This window comes from Lagopus muta, chromosome 10 (assembly GCF_023343835.1).
Source record: "Lagopus muta isolate bLagMut1 chromosome 10, bLagMut1 primary, whole genome shotgun sequence".
NCBI lineage: Eukaryota > Metazoa > Chordata > Aves > Galliformes > Phasianidae > Lagopus > Lagopus muta.
In genome coordinates, this window is record NC_064442.1 from 18020869 (window position 1) to 18042526 (window position 21658).

At 47.2% G+C, this 21658-nt stretch overlaps 1 protein-coding gene across 7 annotated transcripts; it reads left to right on the forward strand.

Moving 5' to 3' along the window:
• The first annotated feature begins 160 nt into the window (after positions 1-160).
• PPCDC (phosphopantothenoylcysteine decarboxylase) lies at positions 161-19472 on the forward strand. 7 transcript variants are annotated; one of them, XM_048956313.1, is made up of 7 exons: positions 171-531; positions 840-972; positions 3578-3726; positions 9830-9925; positions 12204-12332; positions 14300-14468; positions 18848-19472. In XM_048956313.1, the coding sequence occupies exons 3-7, from the start codon at positions 3592-3594 to the stop codon at positions 18931-18933; spliced, it is 615 nt and encodes a 204-aa protein (XP_048812270.1). In that variant the 5' UTR covers positions 171-531; positions 840-972; positions 3578-3591; the 3' UTR covers positions 18934-19472. The 7 variants fall into 7 exon arrangements, with proteins under 7 accessions (XP_048812276.1, XP_048812275.1, XP_048812270.1 ...); XM_048956312.1 differs by having other exon boundaries at positions 173-531; positions 840-977; XM_048956318.1 differs by lacking the exon at positions 9830-9925 and having other exon boundaries at positions 166-531; positions 840-977.
• The last annotated feature ends 2186 nt before the right edge of the window (positions 19473-21658 follow it).

Below are 21658 nucleotides of genomic sequence, written 5' to 3' on the forward strand. Positions count from 1 at the left end.
AGACCCCCGAGCCGGGATCCCTGCGGGCACTAAGGGGATGACGTGTGACCTCATTGCTCTGTGGGGTGGGAGAACAGGGCCGTGTGTGCTGCACATCACGCCACCAACCGCGCTTTGCGTGGGGGGTGGTTGAGGCGAGCCACTGGGCCGCCAGGCTTTCGGGCAGGCCCGCAAGGCCAGGCCGGGCCTCAGCGCCACCCTCCCGCCGTCAGCAGCGCGCATGCGCGAACACCCCGCGTCTCTACGAAGAACTCAATTTCCCAGTGTGCCTTTCGCCGCCCGCCCCGTTGCTAAGCGACGCGCGAGCCTTGTGAGGGCCGGGTTCTCGCTAGGCCGCAGCTAGGCCGCGGGGCAGAGCCCGCCTATCCCGCACCACTGTAACCCTTTCTGCTTTGCCTGCTGGACTCCTCCGTCCCGTTCTTTGCCTCAGAGGCGTTTCTCAGAGTTGTGGAACTATTGAATAGTGAAGGAGGCCTGCGAGCTGTTTGCCTTTGCGGTGGTTCTTGGTTCGTTCCCCAGAACTGTGGTTCGGTAAGAGGAAGGGTTGACCTTTCTGTTGCTCACAGTCCTTTCTGCTGCATGCCTGTTACGTCTTATTTCCCAGAATTCATGGGGGAGATGCTCTGGTTGATTAATTGTTTAGTAATTGTGGAGGAAGTGTATGGAAGTGCTCATCTCTGAGCAGCGTGTGACAGCAGGAAGCACATATTGCTGTAGCACTGAAACACCTTGCCTATCATTATGCATGCTGTGTTCCCCTTATTAATGGCTCCTGGTAAGCAGTGCTGGGAGCTGAAGCTGAAGTCATGCTCCTGACCTTCCTGCTTTTCTTTTTACAGCCTCAAAGAACTGAGCACAACGTGTTAATTCTCAGCAGAGTGTGGAGGAAGGATACGTGGCCCCTGCTGTGCTGCAGCTAATAGGTGGATGCAGTCAGCAAGGATCTTTGTGCTGGCAAATCTCAGCTGCTCGGTGAGGTCAGGCTCTGCGTAACTCCTGCAGTTGCTCTGTGAAGGATCTGATATTAAACTCAGTTCTGGATGACTTCAGGGAATGGCCAAAGGCTTGATTGTCTAGATGGAATCTGGCTAACGAGCTGACACCTAAAGTAAAGGCAGTGTAAATGTCACTTCCTTCCTCCATTCTTCCCAAAATACTTCTAAGTAACTTCCATGAATAACAAGGTAGTTAACTTCACTGAATCTCAGTGTAATGCTGTCACTAAAGTACAGTTTTCAGGTCTTTTCAAGAAATGAATTTATTCGCTAGTTTGAGACTTCTTAAACAGAGATGGTTTGTATTGATTATATAGAGAAGTCATAGAAGGGCTTAGTTGGAATGGGCGTCATCCAGTTCTGATGCTGCTGCTGTGGGCAGGGTTGCCAGCCACTAAATCAGGCACTGGATCCATTCACCCCATGCTCCACCCAGCCTGGCCTTGAACACCTCCATGAATGGAGCATCCACACCTTCTCTGGGCAGGATGCTTTCCTTTGCCAGAATAATGCTGAGTGATTTATCACTGGCAATTTGTCAGCATGGTGGTGGCTCAGGGGTGACCAAAGACCATGGTGAATCATCCCTGCTCACCATGCACCTTCAAAAGCAGCCACTTCAGCCTGTGGGTACCTTTGTCTGGCACTGCTGGGTGAGCAGTTCTGACCTTCACATTCCTTGGGAGGTGTTTTCACTTGGTGGCTGTTTTTGGCAAGGGAGAAAACGCACACTGAATCAGCAAATCACCATTAAATACTTTTTGTCCCATTGCAGGTAATAACTCCCCTGTTCTGCTATTGGCTAGGTACTCCAGGCTCACAATCTACACAATGCACTTGCTAACCCATTTTTCTATATAACCAACCTGTTGTTTTTTAAGATTGTTTTGTACTCTTCTATGGGTACAGGAGGGCAATATTTCTTGAAGCTGTCGTACCTGTTTTATCTTATGCCAGGCCTTCCTTACCCGCCTCTGTATTTTTGCCTTATCTCTCCCTGCTTACAAAAGCCACGTTTAAGAAAAAAGAAACCCATATCAGGGCACATCTAAAGGTTACGAAGCCCCAATTCCTGATTTATGATACCTATTATGCTGTGCTAACAAGCATAAATTTAATTACGCATTTACATTTCTTTAGCAGCCTTTCCCTTTTCAATGAACTTGCGTGTTCTTTCGCAGAAGTTCATATTGTTCATATTTAATCACTGTGGGCATTGCTCAAACCCTTTGGATTATTTCTGACCCTGGTCAGGATGCCCTAGCCTCCGTTCTCTCCTGTTGCTCAGCATCCTTCTTGTGAAAAGCAACCTGTGCTGCCATTTTAACCTACTCAGCTGTTTTGTAAGAAAGTTATAAGTTCAGTAAAGGCCTGTGCCTTGGTATTGGAAGTTTCTACTGCAAAAACATAGTTTGAGTGTGTAAAGGTCTCTTCCTTCCTCCGTTCTTCCCAAAATAGTGCCAGGTAACTTCCTGTGAATAAGGAGGAAGTTAATTTCACTGAATCCCTTTGTAATGTCATCATTAAAGTACAGTTTTCAGGTCTTTTCAAGAAATGAATTTATTTGTGAACTCCGAGACTTCTTAAACAGAGATGTTTGCACTGATTATGTAGAGAAGTCATAGGTTCATGGAATGGATTGGTTGTAACGGGCCTCGAAGATCATCCAGTTCTGATGCCCACAGCAGCAGGTTGCCAGCCACTAAATGAGGCGCTGGGCCATGTCACCCAGGGCTCTGAGCAGCCTGGCCTTGAACACCTCCATGAATGGAGCATCCACACCTTCTCTGGGCAGGATGCTTTCCTTTGCCAGAATAATGCTGAGTGATTTATCACTGGCAATTTGTCAGCATGGTGGTGGCTCAGGAGTGACCAAAGACCATCGTGAATCATCCGTGCTCACCATGCACCTTCAAAAGCAGCCACTTCAGCCTGTGGGTACCTTTGTCTGGCACTGCTGGGTGAGCAGTTCTGACCTTCACATTCCTTGGGAGGTGTTTTCACTTGGTGGCTGTTCTATTCTATGTTTTATTCACTGTTTTGATCTTTTTTTCTTGCTTCTGAAAGAGTAAAACTTAGTGCTGCTGTAAATACACAGTGATATAGTGAATTGGGATCCAGTGATACTTGCCTGAGAAGCCCCAAATTTTTACTTACTGAAATGTGTCCCTGCATTTATTATTTACCAGAGTGTGGAGAGCACTGCATATCTTGCCTTTAATCAGTGTGAAAGGTACAGTTATTGTTAATTTCATCCCATGTCCAACATGTGAGAGAGTCTCTCTGTTTCTTTGTCAAGCTAACAGCTCCCAAAACTGAGCCTTTGTAGTCTGTAGCATTCTGTTTACCAGCATCCTAGAGGAAATTGTGCTTGAAGGAAATGGGAGGAATTGGCAATTCCTGTGCTTTGAGGTGTGCTGATGCTTAAATCTTGGTGGATCAGGGCCTGAATGTTCAGCATCACACGGAGTCTCTTTAGATTCTGTACAGTCCAGGCTTAGTCCTGTGCCTTTGGGTGTGTGTTGGTGGAACTCTGCTGTGCTTCTCATTACAAACATGTCTTGATTTCTCTATGCTCGTAGAGCTTGGCTGGACCATGGAGCCCTTCTCACTTGCACAAACGAGTTCATCTGTGCCACAGGAAAAGTTCCATGTCCTGGTGGGTGTGACTGGGAGCGTGGCTGCTCTGAAACTGCCTCTCCTCATCTCTGGATTGCTGGAAATCCCTGGGGTGAGTAACTCCATCAGTAAAGTTGGCATTACCCTGTTTCTCCTTTCTAGCAGAGTCCAGTGGCTTCTGCTGAAATGAGGAATTTCCTCTGCCATTGAGCCTTTGAGTTTGAAAGTTAGGATGGCTTCCTCCAGCTTTTAAAAAACATTATTTTTTCCTCTTGTTTCTTATTTCTCTATACTTAAGATTTAGCTTGAAATCAAGTTGAAAGGGCAGTAACTTTCTGGGTGCCTTCCCAGGCAGACATTTAGATTGTGCACTATGAAATTAGTTCAGCTCAGCTTGTTTAATTTTCTGAAAAATGATTTAATACATTCTTGTTTGTTTGTTGTACTGTGGAGTCCATCCATCCTTGCCAGATCTGGCTACAGACACGTGAGTGAATGCTTTCTGGGGCTTGAAATTTCTAATTAGAACCTTCCAGTTTACAGCAGGTGTGGCCTTGTCTTTACAAAGATGGACACTTGTCTGACCAACAGAAAGCAACCAAGCCTTGTAAAAAACAACCAACAGGAGATAAAAAATGCAGACACATACATCAGTTTAGTTTTTAAACTCAAGTTTCTTGTTTGAAATAACAGAGATGTCCAGCAGAGGCCACTAGTGACTAAAATCTGAGAGGGAAGTGTGGTAACTTTTGCTGTAAAATAAAGTTGCAAAAAAAAGAATAAGGAGACCTTTGTCTTTTAAGAGACAAAGTGTCTGGTTTGGAGCAATGGAATGAAAGAGCAGCAGCAGTGAGGGTGTGCACTTGAATATCCCAATATATTGGCAGGCATATTGAAGCTTTTGGATGGTCTGGGAGGCTTCACCTCAGAGCTGTGAGAACATGAAAAACAGAATCAGGAGAGTCTCAGACAGTCCCTGAGTACCTTGGTGCTCGTGGTGCTCAGGACAGCCTTCATCCCAAGCGATGGGAAAAGTGCAAATGATCCAATGTAATGCATCAAGTGCATTTCTTCTCTGTGAGCTTGATGCATCATTTAAAACTGCTGATGGCCAGACTTAAATTCTGCATTCTGTGATGTGTGGTGCAGGCCTTATGGCCACTGGTTTTAGGCTTTTGTTGCACTAAAAAGTGCAAGTTCGGCATCCAAAATGGTCAGGAGCTTCTGGTACTGAATTTGTTAATTAAATTCATTAGTTTATTCGCTTCTGATGTGATTTTTCTACCTGAGAGCATAACTTCTCCATTGAGTTCAACCTGCATGGGCCTATCGTGTCAACTGAAGGAACAGAACATAGAGCAGCTGTTGTGGAAGCAGGACAGAAGCAGAGGGGGATTCATAGCAGAGGAGATGTGGTCAGAGGTTTGAGAATGGAGTACTTAGTATAAAATGGATGTTTCTGCTTAAATGGTCCTCAGTGAACAACTTGGTGGTGTGATTTTTGCACTCATTAAACTTTATCATGTCCACGAGGGTGATAACTGCCACGACTTCATCTTACTGCCTTTTGTTCAGGCTCTCTGAAGGTCTGGGGATTCAGTGCAACATCAGTTGATGCTTTTCAGGTTATTTTTCTTGCACGTGTTGCTGTGGGGAGATGGGGCACGTAGGGCATCCTGGTGTTGTGCCAACTCCTGGTGTTGTGCCAGACACATGCATTGCCTCCATTGGAATCCTGCTGCTTTTGAATGGCCTGGCAAAAAACTGGCCAAAAAAAAAAAGTCCCATTGCCAGAATGTCAGTTAGTCATAAAGAAAGGAAATGGCAAACTTTTCTCTGGGTGAGACCTATTGTTCTTGAAGCTTCCGGATGTTATCTGGCCTTGTCAGTTTGAGTCACGTCATAAGATTTCACTGCACTCCTGCCAGGTATCTCTGTGTCAGTTTGTAGGTGCCATTCAGCAGCAGGGGATGCTCATTCTCTTCTGCAGCAGATGCTAGCAAAGACTCCAGCTAGTCTAAACTGTCTCCAGTAAAGGAATTTGTCTGTGTGGCTAGAGAGATTTTACTGTTTAAGCAGAGATATGTGCAGTCAAACAGTGGGTGTGCCAAGTAAATAGAAGGAAAAACTATGTAGGCTAAAGTGATCTTGAGAGCACTGATCTGTTTCCAGCATAGCTGGAGAGACTTGAAACACTCACTGAGAACAAGGGATCCAGGAGCCCACCCCAGCAGCAAACCTTAACCAGAGAGAATAATGAAACTGCTAGAGCAGCTTTTTGGAGGAGTGGTGGAGTCATCACTGCTCAGTCCTTGAACATCTCTCTGATACACTCTTGGTTATGGTAGGTTGGATGCAGTACTCAATAGCCAGCTCTTCCCTGTTCCTGGACTTTAAAGAATGTTGTTTTTGGTTTTTTTTTCCTTCAGACCAGAGATGTTTATGAAACTATCTTAAAAAAAATAAATACAATTTGGATTTTGGTTATGTCCCCTTTAGCCTCTTAACCAGCTATTTCGGTCTAGGTTAGAAACGTTGGAGTACTGCTGCAACTGAAGCAGCAAGACACAAAATCCAGCACAATACAGATGCAGCTGTGTCTCCTGAAGATCCTGACATTTTTATGGCTAACTGTGAAATTGGAATCCCACTAACAAATACTACTGGTGAGAGGTTTTGGTGCAGATCTGGCTTACTGGTACAATTGCAGAAGGTAAACGAGCACCTTTAAGGCACACATTGCTCAACAGATAAATAGCATCTTACAGACTGCAGGGTTAACATCTCGTTGGAGCTCCAAGGATAGCAGAGAGCAGTGTTAGCACCTTTGTGGGTGTCGGTGCTTGGCTCCACACAGCTGACTTCAAGGTGAGATTAATACAGGAGCAACATGGTTGCTTGCTATATGATCTTCACTCTTGCAAGCTCTAGAAATAGAGCTATGATTCCAGGCTAGGGCCTCTTGAAAAAAGAGCAGACATCTAAAAGCATCAAAAAGCCAAAAAAATAGTGCTAAGGAGTGATATTATGAGCAGCTATTTTTCTTCAGGAAATGGGAAAAATTGCCAAAACCAACGGTATGCTGTGCCTGGTTTTTTTTCCATTGCTCCAAACTGCTATTCTAGTCGTGTAGGGTGCAGATAATCAACACTGCTCTGTTCTTAGGAGTATCCTGATGGTAGAATAGATGGTGCTGGAGAGATAGGTTAACACGTTTTGTCACTTCAACCGCTGCTGTTGAAGGCAGCTGCTTGGAGGTTGGAGGTTTTCAGCTGTTTGTTCAAGTGAGGGCACACATGCTGAGGGCTCTGTCAGTGTTTCAGCTCTGGTTGCAGTGGGAGGAAGGTGTTGCTGAGGCTGGTTTTTTCCTATCTCTCTGTTGGGCTAACAGAACCGCATCGCGGGTTGCTCAGAGAGCTGTCAGGGAGCAGACAGTGAGCAACAGGGGATGAAAATAAGGAAATGCTTCGTTTATGGTGGTCTGATGTGCATCTGCGTGAGATTAGCTCATGCAGAATGAGTCTGATTCTGGCTCTGCTTCGTGGCTGGTCCTGCTGCACGTGATGCCACTGAGGATAAGAAAAAGGCTGAGGCTCTCAGTGCCTTCTTCACATCTGTCGGACCAGTTGCCCTCAACATACTCCACCCCCTGATCTGGAAATGTGGGCTGGGGAGCAGAATAAACCTCCCACGATTCAGGTTGGAGGCAATTAGAGACCTTCTGCTCCACCTGTCACAAATCCTAGGGACCATATGGGACGCACCCAAGGGTGCTGAGGGAGCTGGCAGAGGTGATTACTGAGCCACTTCCTGCAGCGTCTGATGCATGGCCTTAGATGTGAACGATCCAAATTATTACAAGCTCTCACATCACTTACATACATTCACAAACCTCCTTTTCAAGCTTTCCTATCCGCCTTCACAACTTTCCCATCCACCTTTGCATGTCAGCAGAGCATGCTACAAACGCTCCATAACCGTGCATGTGGGTGCTTATCCAGCCAGAGCCATGAGCTGTTCCTTTTGCTTTTTCTCTTCTTCTAGAGGTGTCCTTGGTTCTCATGCTGATTATCCTACTCCACAGCTGCTGCTCTGAATAGTTTTTCTTGTATTCCCACAACTTGGCGCCATCTGTCAGTGCACTCAGTCAGCTGGAGAGGTCCCAGAGGATTGGAGGCTTGCCTGCGTGACTCACATCTACAAGAAGGGTTGTAAGGAGGACCTGGGGAACTACAGGCCTGTCAACCTGACCTCAGTGCCAGGGAAGGTTATGGAACAGATCATCTTGAGTGAGATCACACGGCATGTGCAGGACAACCAGAGGATCAGGCCTAGCCAGCATGGGTTCATGAAAGGCGGGTCCTGCTTGACCAACCTAATCTCCTGTAACTGGGTGACCTGCCTGATGGATAAGAGAAAGGCTGTTGGCATAGTCTGCCTAGTCTTTAGCAAAGCCCACAGTGTTCTGGAGAAGTTGGCAGCCTATGCCCTGGCCAGGTGTACTCTTTCCTGGGTAAGGAACTGGCTGGAGAATACATTTGTCAGAGGTACAACTTTGAGTAGATCATGAGACATGTAGAAACTAGGACAAATTCCATGTTTCCCACCTGCTAAGATTACTACAGGAAGAACTCCTGTCACACTTAGCACCTCATAGCTGTTCATGCCATATGTCAAAGGGACGTGATAGGATTTCTTCACTTTATAGATACTGCACAGATGAAGCTTCAGATGATTTTCAGTAAGACAGCAGGCTCATCTAAGATTTCAGAGATTTCTCTAAGAGGAACCCTTATGTACATTTTACCTGATCTCCTTTTCCTTTGTGCAAGCCACTGGTTTACTCTTCTGGCTGTATAGAAACCAACTTTTGTCATCAGGAGGTACTCGTGACATCTAGAGAGAAGGGCAGAGGGAAGAACTGAAGGGCAAAGAAGTGGTGATCAAAAAATCATTCTTCCAAAGCCAAGTGCTTTGGTGTACTGGTATACAGGGATGTATATCCTTCATAACAGGTATGGGTAGGCAGAGTTAAACTAAAATCCTGCTGTTCCAAAAATGCCCAAGGCAGTGAGAGGAGCTTGGAGCCTCTGCTTCTTCTGGAACCTCGTTCTGCAGGGACGGGCTTGCTTTGAGCTGGTAGTGCTGAGCCCCAGCTCCCAGCTTCTCCCTTGGCAGGACTTGTGACTGAGCACTGCACTTCCTCTTGGCTCCGAGTGTGGGAAGAGCGATCCTGGCAGGCCACCCCTTTGTGCAGTGGCTAAGGGAATCCTCTAAGGTGAGATGCTCTGCTACTCCCTTTCGTGATTAAAGGACATCTCTCCCAGAGCTTCGGTTTGCTGCTTCTTGCCGTCTCTTTGAAGTTCTGAGCAGAGCTGCATCTCCCTTCTGACTTTCTCTGTCCTTTTTGCTGGCCCTGCTGTGAACTGACCATCTGAACGAGTTTGGCAGACAGTGACTAATCACCTGCCTGTGTTAAGGTGGCAATGGAAAGAGTCGTCAGCTCCTGTGAGCACTTGCAGTGGCCTGACCTTTCAGCTCTGAATAGGTGCGGTTATGCACATGCACACAGGAGGGGAATGTCTGCATATCTTTCAAAGTCTTCACTGCTCAAACCCTCCTCATCTACCCAGCTTTGCAGGATTTCTTCAAGCCGTAACTGTTGGCCTTTCTCTGATGTGGTTTAACCTGCCGTGTAGCTCAGCACCGCAGTCATTCGCTTACTCTCCTCCCAGTGGGATGGGGGAAAGAATCAGGGGGAAAAAAAAACCAAACCAAACCAAAAAAAAACAACAAAATACAACTTGTGGCTTGAGATAAAGACTGTTTACTAAGACATAAAAAGATACAAAACAAGTGATGCACAAGGAATTGCTCACCAGCTGCCAACTGATGCCCAGGTTGTTGGGTTTTTTTTGGCTTTTTGGGTATTTTTTTGCATGATGTCACATGATATGGAATGTCCCTTGGGCCATTTTAGATCAGCTCCTGGTTCTGTCTACTCCCAGCTCTTTGTGCCCTCTCAGCCCCCATCACTGGCAGAGCAGTATGAGAAGCTGAGAAACTGAAAGATCCTTGGCTGTGTTGGTGTGTTATCAACATTGGTTTTCTCCTAGAGCCAAAACATAGCGTCATACCAGACACTATGAAGGGAAAAAACAAAGCACTGCTGTCCCAGCTGAAACCAGGACATTCTCTCATTGCTTTCTGATTAGCTTGAAGTGAAGGTGGTGACTACTGAGAGAGCAAAGCATTTCTACAAGCCCCAGGAAATTCCCGTCACCCTCTACAGCGATGAAGATGAATGGCAGGTGAGTTGCTCTTCCTCAGGAGTCTGCAAGGGCTTCTTTCTAGTCCTGCTGGTAGTTCCATCATGTGCTCATGCATGCACACATTCGCTGCTCCACATGCACTTCCGTGTCAGATGCCATTTTGTCTGAGTGCCCCTTTGCTGCCATCTGTCACATGGCAACAACAGGTAATGGAATCTTGGTGGGAAGGCTCAACCTCATCTGCTGTACCACTAACATCCACTTCTGATGGCAACATAGTAAAACAGGAGACATAACTTTTGGAGCAGCCCCCTTAGAAGCATGGGTGTTTCTTTGCAATAAGCTGTAGATTCTTGGCTAGGCTTCCTTTCTTTGTTGTAGTACTGTGTGCTTTGGAGCATGGCTTTCAGAAAGCACTGGCCCACCCATGCTAAATGGAGCTGCCGTGACTGTAGCAGGGGGTTTTCTACCACCTAGCAGGCTTTGCAGCAGGCAGTGTAGCTACAGGTGGTCCCTCACCACCCTGGGCTTAGCAGCCACCCTCAGCTCTGAGAGGAGTATCAGGAAATGTCAAAGAAAGCCACTGTGAAGTTGTGGTGAAGGTGTTAGGTGGTTGCCATGACTCATACTTGTCAGGAAGGCAACAGCTTAATTCTCCTTGTTGCTGCCTATTCTCAATCTGTAGGCACCACTGACAATCACAAAACTACCCAAGCTGCTTGTGTTTTGCAGCTTCTTGCTCTGTATTTTCAAAATCTGCCTGCACCCTGGGTGAAAAACAAAGCTGTTCTGTAATGCATCTGGGTCTGTTTGGAGAGCTTTGTGCTGGCAGGGCCACCCCAGTGTGGGGGAGCAAGCAAATACCAGCACCTGGAGCTGCCTTGCACGAGAGTGATAGATGGGTGGCTGTACAAGATGTTTTCCTGATGGAAGCAGGGTGTTTAGCTCAAGAGGCACTGGTGCACATACACAGAAGAGTCCAATCTGTCTTCCCTTGAATTTACCAGGCAATTTGCAATCAGCTTGACCTTTTTCACCAGTTTTTCCCCTCAGATGAGTTACGGATGAACACGCTCTGCAGGATTCAGCAATGGCCTGTGGCATCTTTCCAGCTCGTCTCTACAGAATCATCAGCATGAACTGAAGCTTTCAATGCACATTTCCCTTCCAGTGAGGGATTGCTTAGGTGCCAGGACTCTGAATATCTCTAGATTGTGTAAAATGTCTTCCTGACCAGAAAGCTTCTGCTGGTCTTAGAAGACCCATGAAGATTTCTTGGGTCTCATGGTGCTACAGCTTCAGGCAAAGCTATTTATGGGGAACCCTCTGTGGGGTGATACAGGAGGTGCAGGTCAGGCTTTGTGGTCTGCTGGCACACTGGAAAGAAGACACGTAGCCTTTATAGTGTGCCATTCTGACAGAAGGGCAGCAAATAAGCGTGACCAGCATGTTTGTGAGATGTTTTATTCTGAAAGAAAGTTTTCTAGAAAGACTTGTCGAAAAGAAAATAGAAGTGAGTGGAGGAGCTGGGAAAGGCATTGGGGAGCACCAGATTTCCGGATGCTGTGTTTTTGTTGTGGTTTCCCATGAGTCAGAGAAGGAATAGTTCGTGGCCCTGATGCACATCTTGCTGGCCTGTGGTTGTGTGTCATCTGGGGCCTAAAGTGCCTGGTACTGTTTGCTGCTTTCCTTGATGTTATCCCAGTTAACTGTGCTCTTAAGAAGAACCCGGGACCCCATTGAGCAACTCTGAGCTTTACTGAAAAATAGAAATGTTTGCCTAGAGCTAAGAGAGGAAGGAAGTGCCCAGTCCCTCCCAAAAAGAATCAAGCAGAGTATTCCTGTGGCTGCTGTAGGCATGCTCTGGAAATGTTTCCACTGGTGTGGTCCTGTCTGGTTTTGATTGACTGATCCAGTGTCGAGGATTTCCCTACTCAGATGTGCCATACATCGATGGGGCTTTAATGGATGGATGTTTGGGAAGCTGAGGGATGACGTGGATGGAGAAAGCTCTTTCCTGCAGGTTGAAGTTGGATGTGTGAATTGTCTTTGTGGGAAAGGATTGCTTGTAGAGCACAGGGCACATAGGCACCATTCAAAATGCTCCTTCCACGTGGCCTTCACTGGAGGAGGCTGGAAGTCAGGAAAGTGAGCGCCGTGGCTGCAGTCTCTGGTTTCATCACGCTGTCAGATCTCACTTGGTGTGGAAATAATGAGCTTTGCGTTGTAGTTCAACGAGGGTGAGGTCGTCAAAATGCCTGTTGTTCACAGTGCTGGTTGTGAGGGTTGGGTAATCTGCATCCTGTCTCACCTACAGCTGTGGAAGGGCCGTTCTGACCCAGTCCTGCACATCGAGCTCCGGCGGTGGGCTGACCTCATGCTGGTGGCCCCTCTTGATGCAAACACGCTGGCAAAGCTGGCAAACGGTATCTGTGACAACCTGCTGGTGAGTAACTAACTGCAGCTCTGCCCTAGGGCCGTCCCTGCATTCTCTCCCTTCCCAGCACTAGTCTGACCTTTCTGTCAAGGAAACTTTTGTGTTTCAGCAGCATCAAGATTTGCATGTTTGCTGCCAACTCAGCTGCTTGTCTCTCCTCTGCCAATATGGTTCCCCTGCTCCTTTTCAAACTTTCCTTGCCTTACCTGTATCCTTCTCCATTCCTAGGCTCTCTCTGTCTCTTCCATTATCTCCCAGTTCCTATTTCGTGCCTTTCCTGCTGTTTTCTGTTGGTTAATATTTCTCTCTTTCTACCTCCATCCTCTCTCTGTCCTGCATATACACACACATGCACGCACACTCACTTTTGAGTTCCTCTCTGCGTTTTTTAGATGCAATCTGGAAAGACACCTGTGGGATCAGATAAAACTGTTTACTTCCTGCTACCTCAACTCCTCCCTCACCTAACTGCATAGCACAAATTCAAACATGTGCACACTTACTTACCTTAACTTTCAACTACAGGTTTTTTTGCTTGTTCCTAAACATTAGAAATGCTCTGTATCAAAGGCTGAACAGAGAGTGTTTAAAAAGAGAGCATGGGTCTCAGTTCAGTGATGAGGAACTTCAGTGGAACTTTGGTCCTTTGCATCCATCCATTGAGCTTTCACCAGGAAAGGTCATGAGGTCAACAGTCCAAAAGGTCTGCCAGAAACCTGCAAAAATGTGAATGCTGCATTACTCTTCAGTAATGCAAGGACTCTAGAGTTAGGAATGGAAGACAGTACATCAGGCCTGCCTGGAGAACCCTGCTTGGTCAGCTTAGCTGTCCAAGGAAGAAAAGAATGCCTACAGATGAGCAAAGTGCACCCAGAGCTACAGCCCTGAATTGTATGAGCAGTCCTCTGGAGATCTAGAAACGTCAGAAAGTGCTGTGAGAGGGACAAGCAGTGTCTTGTCCTCCTGAACCCCTGTGTACTGCAGCCAACAGAGGAAGAGTTCAGGAAGAGTGTTAGGGACACGTGGGTTCACAAAGTCCTGCCAGTCATCTCGGATAGCTTTGTGAGGGAAAGTGGTAGCTCCAGTAAAGAATAGCAAGTGCTGGAGGTGCTTGTTAGCAAGTTGGAACAGATTCCTCTGTGCTGGGAAGGGTTCAAATCATGGGGCATAAAAAAGGATGGGCAGAATTCTCTGAAGAACTCTGAAATGAGCACAGCTTGAGCACCAGGGACCGGTGCAAGCTACCTGGGAGATTCCCTTTGCATGGCTTAGATGCTGTCAGGTCGAGGTGATGGGCACTGCACTGTTAACAGCAATCACCATTGCTCTTTTTAAGGAGATGAGGTGATACTAGCTTATCTGCGTTACTGAGGTATCAGATATGATCCTCTGTAGCATGCAGGAGCTCCTAGGTGGTTTGTAATCTACCAGCATCTTCTGCAGCAGCCCAGCTGTGTTGTTGTTATCTTCTGTGTGCTGGAAGTAGGAGTGCTTCCCTTGTGGATCCAGTTGGCCGTGTTGTTTAAGAAGATTCACTTGCCAGCTTTTTGTGTTTAGCTCTACAGCTGGCTTATCTAAAGTGCTGCCTGGGGATTTCTCTTTAGCTGATACGATCTGTGGCCACCCCTCAGCTACTCTTGGTCTCCCACATGGGCTGTCTGCACACATTGTGTTCCAGCTTGATTTCAGCCAGCGATTGGGCTGTTTGCTTGGCCCTGATTCGGAGTAGGATGGAATCTATTCTTTTTGTAGCCTCCCTCATCCTTCTTGCCTGTCAGAGAGGAGCTCTGCTGGAATGCAGCATGCATTAGTAGCAGCCCTGTGGCCTTGCTTACAGGCTTGTCCAGCTGCACTGATGGATGTTTTGGCTGTCTCGTGATACCTGGAGAGGAAAAGTGCTTCTGTGTAGGAAAGTGAGCAAAGGGATGATGAAAAAGAATGCTCCTCAGAGCTGAATCTCTTGGCTTCTTTTGCAGACTTGTGTCATCCGTGCCTGGGACCTGCACAAACCCCTGCTGTTCTGCCCGGCTATGAACACGGCCATGTGGGAGCATCCCATCACAGCTCAGCAGGTGGAGCAGCTGAAAGGCTTTGGCTACACAGAGATCCCATGTGTGGTGAAGAAACTAGTGTGTGGGGATGAAGGTCAGTCCTGCTGCATGTCTTCTGACTGTTTTGCTGCCCCAGTGCTCCTCTTACGCTGAAGGGAGGTGCCTTGCTCTTCTGCTCTGTGACCTTCCAGATGTTAGACTGCAGTGAGCAGGTGCTCATGGCCAAGGTTTGTACAAACAACACGAAGCTTTGCCCTGTGCTAGCTGACACCTATTACTCTAGTTCAAAGCAAGCTGGTAGATAGGCGTGATGCTTAAAAGAAATACCCATCCTCTAAGAGAGCAGATCAAAGAGAAGCGAGGCTCTGTGGTGAGCATTATCAGCCTGGGATTGGGGTGTCCCAGCCATGCCCTCTGCTGAGACCGTGGGCTGTTTCCACCGTGCCTCAGTTCCTCATCTCTGACGTGGGGATAATATCTTATCCCTCAGAGCAGACACAGAGGATTAGCACTTTGCAGATGTGGCTGAGGGTGTAACGACATACATTTACCATTTGTTGTTGTTTGTTGCCTGGGTTACTTTTCAGCTAGATCAGCTTCACAGTCTCATTTTGATTTGGAGCTCTGACATCAGCTTTGTCTGTGAAGTGAGAGAAGGGGTAAGAAAACTTGTCGTGCCCAACTTTCAGACTTACAGTGCCAAGTGAAATGGTCTCATTTGTACTCTAGCAATTGGCTTAAATGAACACGTTTTGATTTTTGGGAGGTTTTGAGACTTTTTTTATACCAGCATTTTGGATGAATGGTTTCACTTCTTTAACTTAGTCTTTTGTGGACGTTTTGTCTGTAAAACGTCGCCCAATTCTAGCCATAATAGCAAATGTGTTATTACCTGCACAGTACTGCACTCATTCCTTCATCTAATAACCCAACAACAGCAGGATCTTAACCACCCTGTTGGATACCTCGATGAATGGCTGTGTGAAGACAGGATGCTAACATGTTTTTTGTGGTTAAATTCCGGGCCTGGCTTTCTTAGTGTCTGAATTCTTGGGTAGATGCAATGCTTTTAGAGAATGTTTTCTGGAGCTGACAACTTAGAAATATTTACAGTTAGGTAAGTGTAGTCAAGTAATTCAGGCATCAGCTGTAACTGTACTGGACAATTATGTTTCCTCTGGGGTTTTAGACCTGATTACATCAAATTTCCTGCGTGCTTGTAATAATGTTAAGGGAAAACGCCCAAAGGAGGTCATTCTGTGCAGACATTTTGGCAGAAGTGGAAAGGCCATCTGGCATAGCTTCTTTGTCCCTTGGAGCTTTTCCTTTATCTTTTTTAGTACTTGTGTAGGACCTCTGTTTCTGTAGCAAACTTAGGAGCACCTCTGAGTGATGCTCTTGCTCGCACAGCTCCACGCACCTGAAGCAGAGCTGCTGTGTCAGCCCTGTTTGGCAGATGGGGATCTGAGATGCAGGAGGGCTGTGTGTGTTGACTCAGTGGTGCAGATGGCTTTGAGCTGGATGCTGAACATGCTTTCTGCTGCTCTGCCCTGCCGTTCCTTGGAGTCGCTGCCCTTGCATCAGCGGTGTGTGGCCACGTGAGGAGCAGCATGTCCATTGCTGTGGTTTGTAGCTCAGAATGGCAAAGCCAAAACCAGTACAGATCAGGAGTTACCTCATTACACCAACAGTCATTTAGGAGCTGCTTTGTGTGTAGTTCAGATGTTCCCGCTGTGAGAATGAGCTCCCAGAGGAGCCTGTAGGAGAAGGATGGTAGGGCAGCTGAGGCAGGAGCAGCCACATCTGACTCGGCTTCGCTTGTGCTTGTGAGTCAATTTGCAGCAAGATTTTCTTGCTGGCACATGCCAGGGTTTTCCTGGCAGCAGGTAGGAGAATTGTAGCAGAGCAGTAATGCACTCCAGGTCTCTGAAAACACAAGATTCTCTTCACCTGTGACTTTTTTTTCCCATCTTCCTCTTGTTTGGTTTTTTTTTAATTTTTATTTTCCAGGCCTTTTTCCCCAAAGCCTCTTTTTCCACACTAATTTCTGGTTTGTGAGCTTTATCCACTAAAGGGTTTGCCTTCCACTGGCCCGATAGCAAAGCGCACATCTGGTGCCAAAGAAAAGAGATTCAGTTTGCACCAGTTTTGTTTGTTGACACTGTGGTTTAACTTGCTGTTGAGTGAGGCTCATCTTCTACCACTCATGCAACTGATCTCACCTGAAGTGACTGCCATCATGTTCCCACATTACAACCACGTTTCTTCCATAGTAAGTGGGTGTTTGTTGGGAATACAAGAAAAACTATTCAGAGCAGCAGCTGTGGAGCAGGATAAACAGCATGAGAACCAAGGACACCTCTAGAAGGAGAGAAAAAGCAAAAGGAACAGCTCATGGCTCTGGCTGGATAAGCACCTACATGCACGGTTATGGAGCGTTTGTAGCATGCTCTGCTGACATGCAAAGGAGGATGGGAAAGTTGTGAGGGTGGATAGGAAAGCTTGAAAAGGAAATTTGTGAATGTATGTAAGTGATGTGAGAGCTTGTAATAATTTGGATCGTTCACATCTAAGGCCATGCATCAGACACTGCAGGTGTTTTTGGACGTAGAGTCCAGCTAAAAAGGAGTTAAAATAACAGATTCAATCTTGTTGCCAATTAAAATGTTTCCTCGATTGGATGGTTAAATGTTAACCTGAGGGCTGCTGGCTTTGGTGGTATCCATGTGCCACCATATAAGGAGAGCTCTGAGAGGTGCCATAACCACATGCAGGCCTGCAGCAATTTATCCTTGCAAAACACTTCCAAACTGCTGGTATCTTCCTCATCCTTGGCTGAATTTCTGGAGCCTGGCACAGGGGAAGAATTTTTACCCATAGGCACGACGTGTGCTGTCGATTGCCAAAGATGTTGAGAAGATGAGTTGTGTAGGATGAAGGCAGACCTTGGAAGTGCTCTTTAAGGGTGTCCTTCTGCCAAGCATGAGGGTGCATTCGGGGAATTTCTTTTGTTTAGCAGGATGCATCAAATGCAGCTCCTCTCAGAACAGGAGGTGAGAGCCACCCCCATCTTCCTGCGTCTTGTCTGTGGGGTGCTTCAAACCTCACAGGGTTTACAGGCCTGAAAATGATGGAAATTCTCACTAAGTAGGGAAACTCAATTTTCTTGTCTTTCCAAAAGCATCGCACTTCATCCCAACTCCTCTCCACTGCCTCCAGTTATGCCTTCTGTCCCAGGCAAGGCTCAGGTGGCTCGTCTGTACTGGGAAGCTGAAGGTCCTGTCAGATTCAGTGCAGTGATCTGCCTGCAGAGCACAGCTCTCTGCTGTCAATATGGCCTTCCCTCTTCCATCTCTGTCCTCCAGTTGTAACTGTCCTTCGGAGCCTGCTGGTTTCACTATTTGTCTGTGCACTCACTAACTCAGCTGTGTAAGTGAATCGGAGGAAGATGAAGAAAACAAAAGCTCCCCAAGCTAATTTCTAACAACAAGTAGGGCTCCTGGTTTAAATAATTACAGCAAATTAGCCAGCAAAACAAAAAACCAGTAGAGACTCTTGTCTGTTGAATCTTCTAACGGAGACAGATGCTGGTGGGGAGGTATCAGGAGCGAGTGGCCTGATTTCTGTGCATGCATGAGGTTGGCTAAGATGATTTAGTGGTCTCTGACCTTGAAGTTTTCATTCTAGGTTTAAAAAAAGTGTTTGGGAGCAAAGCGTAGATTTAGATGTTCATCTGGCAACTAAGCAGTCCAAAAGGAAAAGCTTTTACATTTTGTTCTGCTTAGCACACAGTCTTCTCCAGGAATTACTCCCAAGAATCAAGCTGGTGCAAATCCAGAGCAGCTTTCTCTCTAATGTGGGCCTAACTGTGGAGTCACTGGAATGGTATGAAGTCAAGTTTAGTTTTGTTTTTGTTATTTTTAATAGGCAAGGGTTATTTCAAAATAATACCTACCATGCTGTTTGCAGTGGAGGAAGGAGGTAGGATATTTTGTTACCCACGCACTTTGTTTTGGTCACTTGTGCACACTTACCCCCAGGGCAGTGCGAGCTGAGATACCAGCTCCCTGTGCAAGGGTTAGGCACAGACATCCTTGGAGATGATTCAGAACATGAGGTACTTATTAAGGTCATATGAGTCGCCTTTTGAGGTTTCCTGCCTCTCTCCATTGACTGTCTGAGGAGCTTGTGCTCCTGCTTAGACTTGTGAGTTGCGAGCCAAGCTAAGTTAGCATGAGCACTCCTCCCTTGATGGCATCCAACCATGCCACAAAATCCCTGCCCAACCAGCTAGACCAAGCAGATCCTCTTGCCCCCACAGCTGAATCATGAGGAAACATGGGGATACTTTGCAAGCTTTTGCCCTGGCCTTGCAGAGCTATGGGGCATCAACTTTATTGCAACATGGCTGAATGTGCACGAGACGAGGGGTGGGACGTGCTTTCACCATGAGCCTTTGGTCTTGCCCTGCAGGTCGTGGAGCCATGGCAGAAGTGTGGACCATAGTGGAGACCGTGAGAAGGATCCTCGAAGAACGGGGCTTGCCAGCACAGAGCTGATTGCTTGCCATGAGAATTGCCTTCCTGGCAATTCAGAGATAAAACCGACAGGAAACAGAGTCGAGATGGCGTGTGTCCCTGCAGCTCAACTGAAGGAGTGAAACGGTTGTGTTCCAGCTGGTACCAAACTGAAATGTGGTACAGCACTGCAGACTTTTAGAAGCCTAAGCCAAGACCACGTTTCTTTATTGTGGGAAAACCGTGGTATCTCACAGAGGGGGAGTAACGTTCCTCCAGGCCAAGCAGCCCCGTTTGTTTCACCTGTGATCCTTTCTGAGAAGGCTGCAGAAGGAATTGCCCTTGTGTCCCCAGCCCAGCGTTGCCCCAAGGGCAGCTGGAGTGGTGTGCTTGCTGTCCTGGCAATAGGAACGTGGGTGTGAGGACATCCTCGCTCTCCAGCGTGGTCCTTGGCTGTGCTGCCTTCTCCTTTCCAGCAGGAGTCACTGTCCAAAAAGCGTTCTTCCCCTGAGAGCTTAATAAAAAAGAGAGCTTTTAATTCTGCCCCTGAGGAATTGCTTTTTGGGGGTGTTTGTGCCTAACATCATTGCTAAATCGTTGTGCTTGTGGGCTGCTTTTGATCAGAGAAGGAAAAAACTGACTGAGAGAAGCTATCTAATCCTCAAATTAGCCTTTGTCCTTTGTGTCTGTTGACTGGATCTGTAAGCAGATATCAACTGTGAAGCAAAATGTCACCTGCCCGTCTGGGTGCTCTAATCAGGAAGCAGACAGGCTGGCCCTGGTGCAAAGCCTGGTGGGTGTTTTCCAAGGGAGTAGAGTCTAACTTTGCCTACAATAGTGCTTTCCAGCTTGAAAATTAACCATCTGGCCTGAAGAAATTGGGAAATCCATGTGAACCCGTGGACCAGGGTAGCCAGGGCTCCCCCAGCCCAGCTTTCCATTGGAAATGTGAGCCTGTCCCTGGGGAAAATGGGACCAGGCTGGGACTGCTGAACAGATTGCTGCAGCAGAGCACTGCTGACCCAGTATTTATTTTTAACTAGATCCAGCCAAATTTAAGGCCTATGGTACAGAACGTACGTCTTGCCCAGGAGGACAACCTTCAAGCTACTACACGCAAGGAAAGAGGTTATCAGGGTATGTTTGCTTTCCTTATCTATTCCACACAAATAAAAACCTCTGAAACTTTCCCACTTTGGCTCTTCCACTGATGGAGAGCCAGGGATTCTAGCTTCTAGGAATACAGGGAGAAGGAGCCTCGTGTGAGCAGAGCTGACAGGAGCTGTGGTGGTCCCATGGTCATCAGCTTTGTGTTTAAACCTCCCCGTGGCTGTGCTAGTTTGCACCATTCGTGGCTCTGTGGGAGTTTGCTCACATTGGGGTGGCAAAAGCTCTCCACCCTGGGCAGGATTTTACTTTAAGCTTCTTGAAGGCGGTGCAAGAGATGCCTCTTGTATTTGGTCGAGTTTTGTAACAAATGTTTCTCCTCGTTACAAAGAAGAACATGTGGTAGTTGCAACTGGACCTGGTGGGCTCTGCTGTGCTATCTCCTGCATTCGGGTTGTTTGTCCTCCCTCCTTGCCTGTGGTTTGGCAATGCAACAAACCCTGCAGTGTTCCTCATGCCGAGTCAAAACACCACGTCCTTGGTGGGAGCACTGAGCTGTTTGGGATCAGTCTTGCTGTTCTGAGCTGCTCCAGGCACATTGGCAGGTATCACCCGCTTCTCCCAGTGCTGGTGGATGTGTAAAGCGTTTAAGCTGCAGAGCATGAGCTGTGATAATTAATCAGAAGTGGGATAAAGTGCCCTTTTCAGATGTGGAGTTCCACGTTGGATAGCCCTGTAGTGCAGATAAGAGGTTGCCAGTGGGGCTAGTTGGGTGGCTTTAATTTAAGGCTTGGAAAGAATTCGGAGATCTTTGAATACGGAGGGTTGATCCTTTGTCCTGCAAATGTATGGAGCCTCAATGACAAGATCAGAGCCTGGGGGTATGACAGGAAGGCTTCGAAACTGCCTGACGTGTAGAGCACAAACTGACCTGCAGGGATGCCGTGCCCTGGGCTGAGTGTGTCACCGAAAGATCCTGCTGTGATTTTGGGTTGGAGGCAGGTCGTGATAGCATTACAAGGTGGGATAAGGGCTGCCAAAACCGCCTTCCCTTCAGGGCAAACATCAGAAACAGTTAAGTTCTTCTTTGGAGGCAGAGGACTGAAGCAATCTCGTATGTACCAACAGCACAGCCACCCATCCCCACCCATGGCAAGGTATGTGCCAGCAGCCCCGGGGCAGAAAACGTTGGCCTGATGGTTTTTGGGTGTTGTTTGTTTTTTTTTTTCCTATGCTAGAACGTCAAAAAAGCAAACAATTTCATTCATGCTGCAGTTTTATGCATCGTTGTCCCCCACCCCAAGCTCAGTCTGACCCATCGACTGCTGGGCTTGGTGGGGCTTGGAGGAGGACGGAAATGCCACGGTGCTTTGTGTCAGGATAACCCAGCTTCAGACAGAGTGTTTTGGGCATTGGCCAGCTTGCTGGCAGCACCCTGGTCCTACAAGTCTTTCCCATCACTTGGGCTTGGATGTGCCCCCCAAAGGGGCCAGAGGAGTGCCATGGTGCTGATACTGTGTGGTAGGGGGTTCATTAAGTGATGGATCTCCTTCCCAAGGGACTGACAGCTGAATCCACACCACACATCGCTTGCATTCCTCCCTCCCAACATCTCCTTAGGTCCAGTCACCAAAAGACTATGAGGTGGTGGTCTCTCAGA

Coding starts and splice junctions, on each gene's coding strand:
- PPCDC (XM_048956313.1), top strand. CDS start 3,592: ATGGAGCCCTTCTCACTTGCACAAACGAGTTCATCTGTGCCACAGGAA. Junction 12,333..14,299: donor GTATCTGTGACAACCTGCTG/GTGAGTAACTAA, acceptor CTTCTTTTGCAG/ACTTGTGTCATCCGTGCCTG. Junction 14,469..18,847: donor ACTAGTGTGTGGGGATGAAG/GTCAGTCCTGCT, acceptor CTTGCCCTGCAG/GTCGTGGAGCCATGGCAGAA.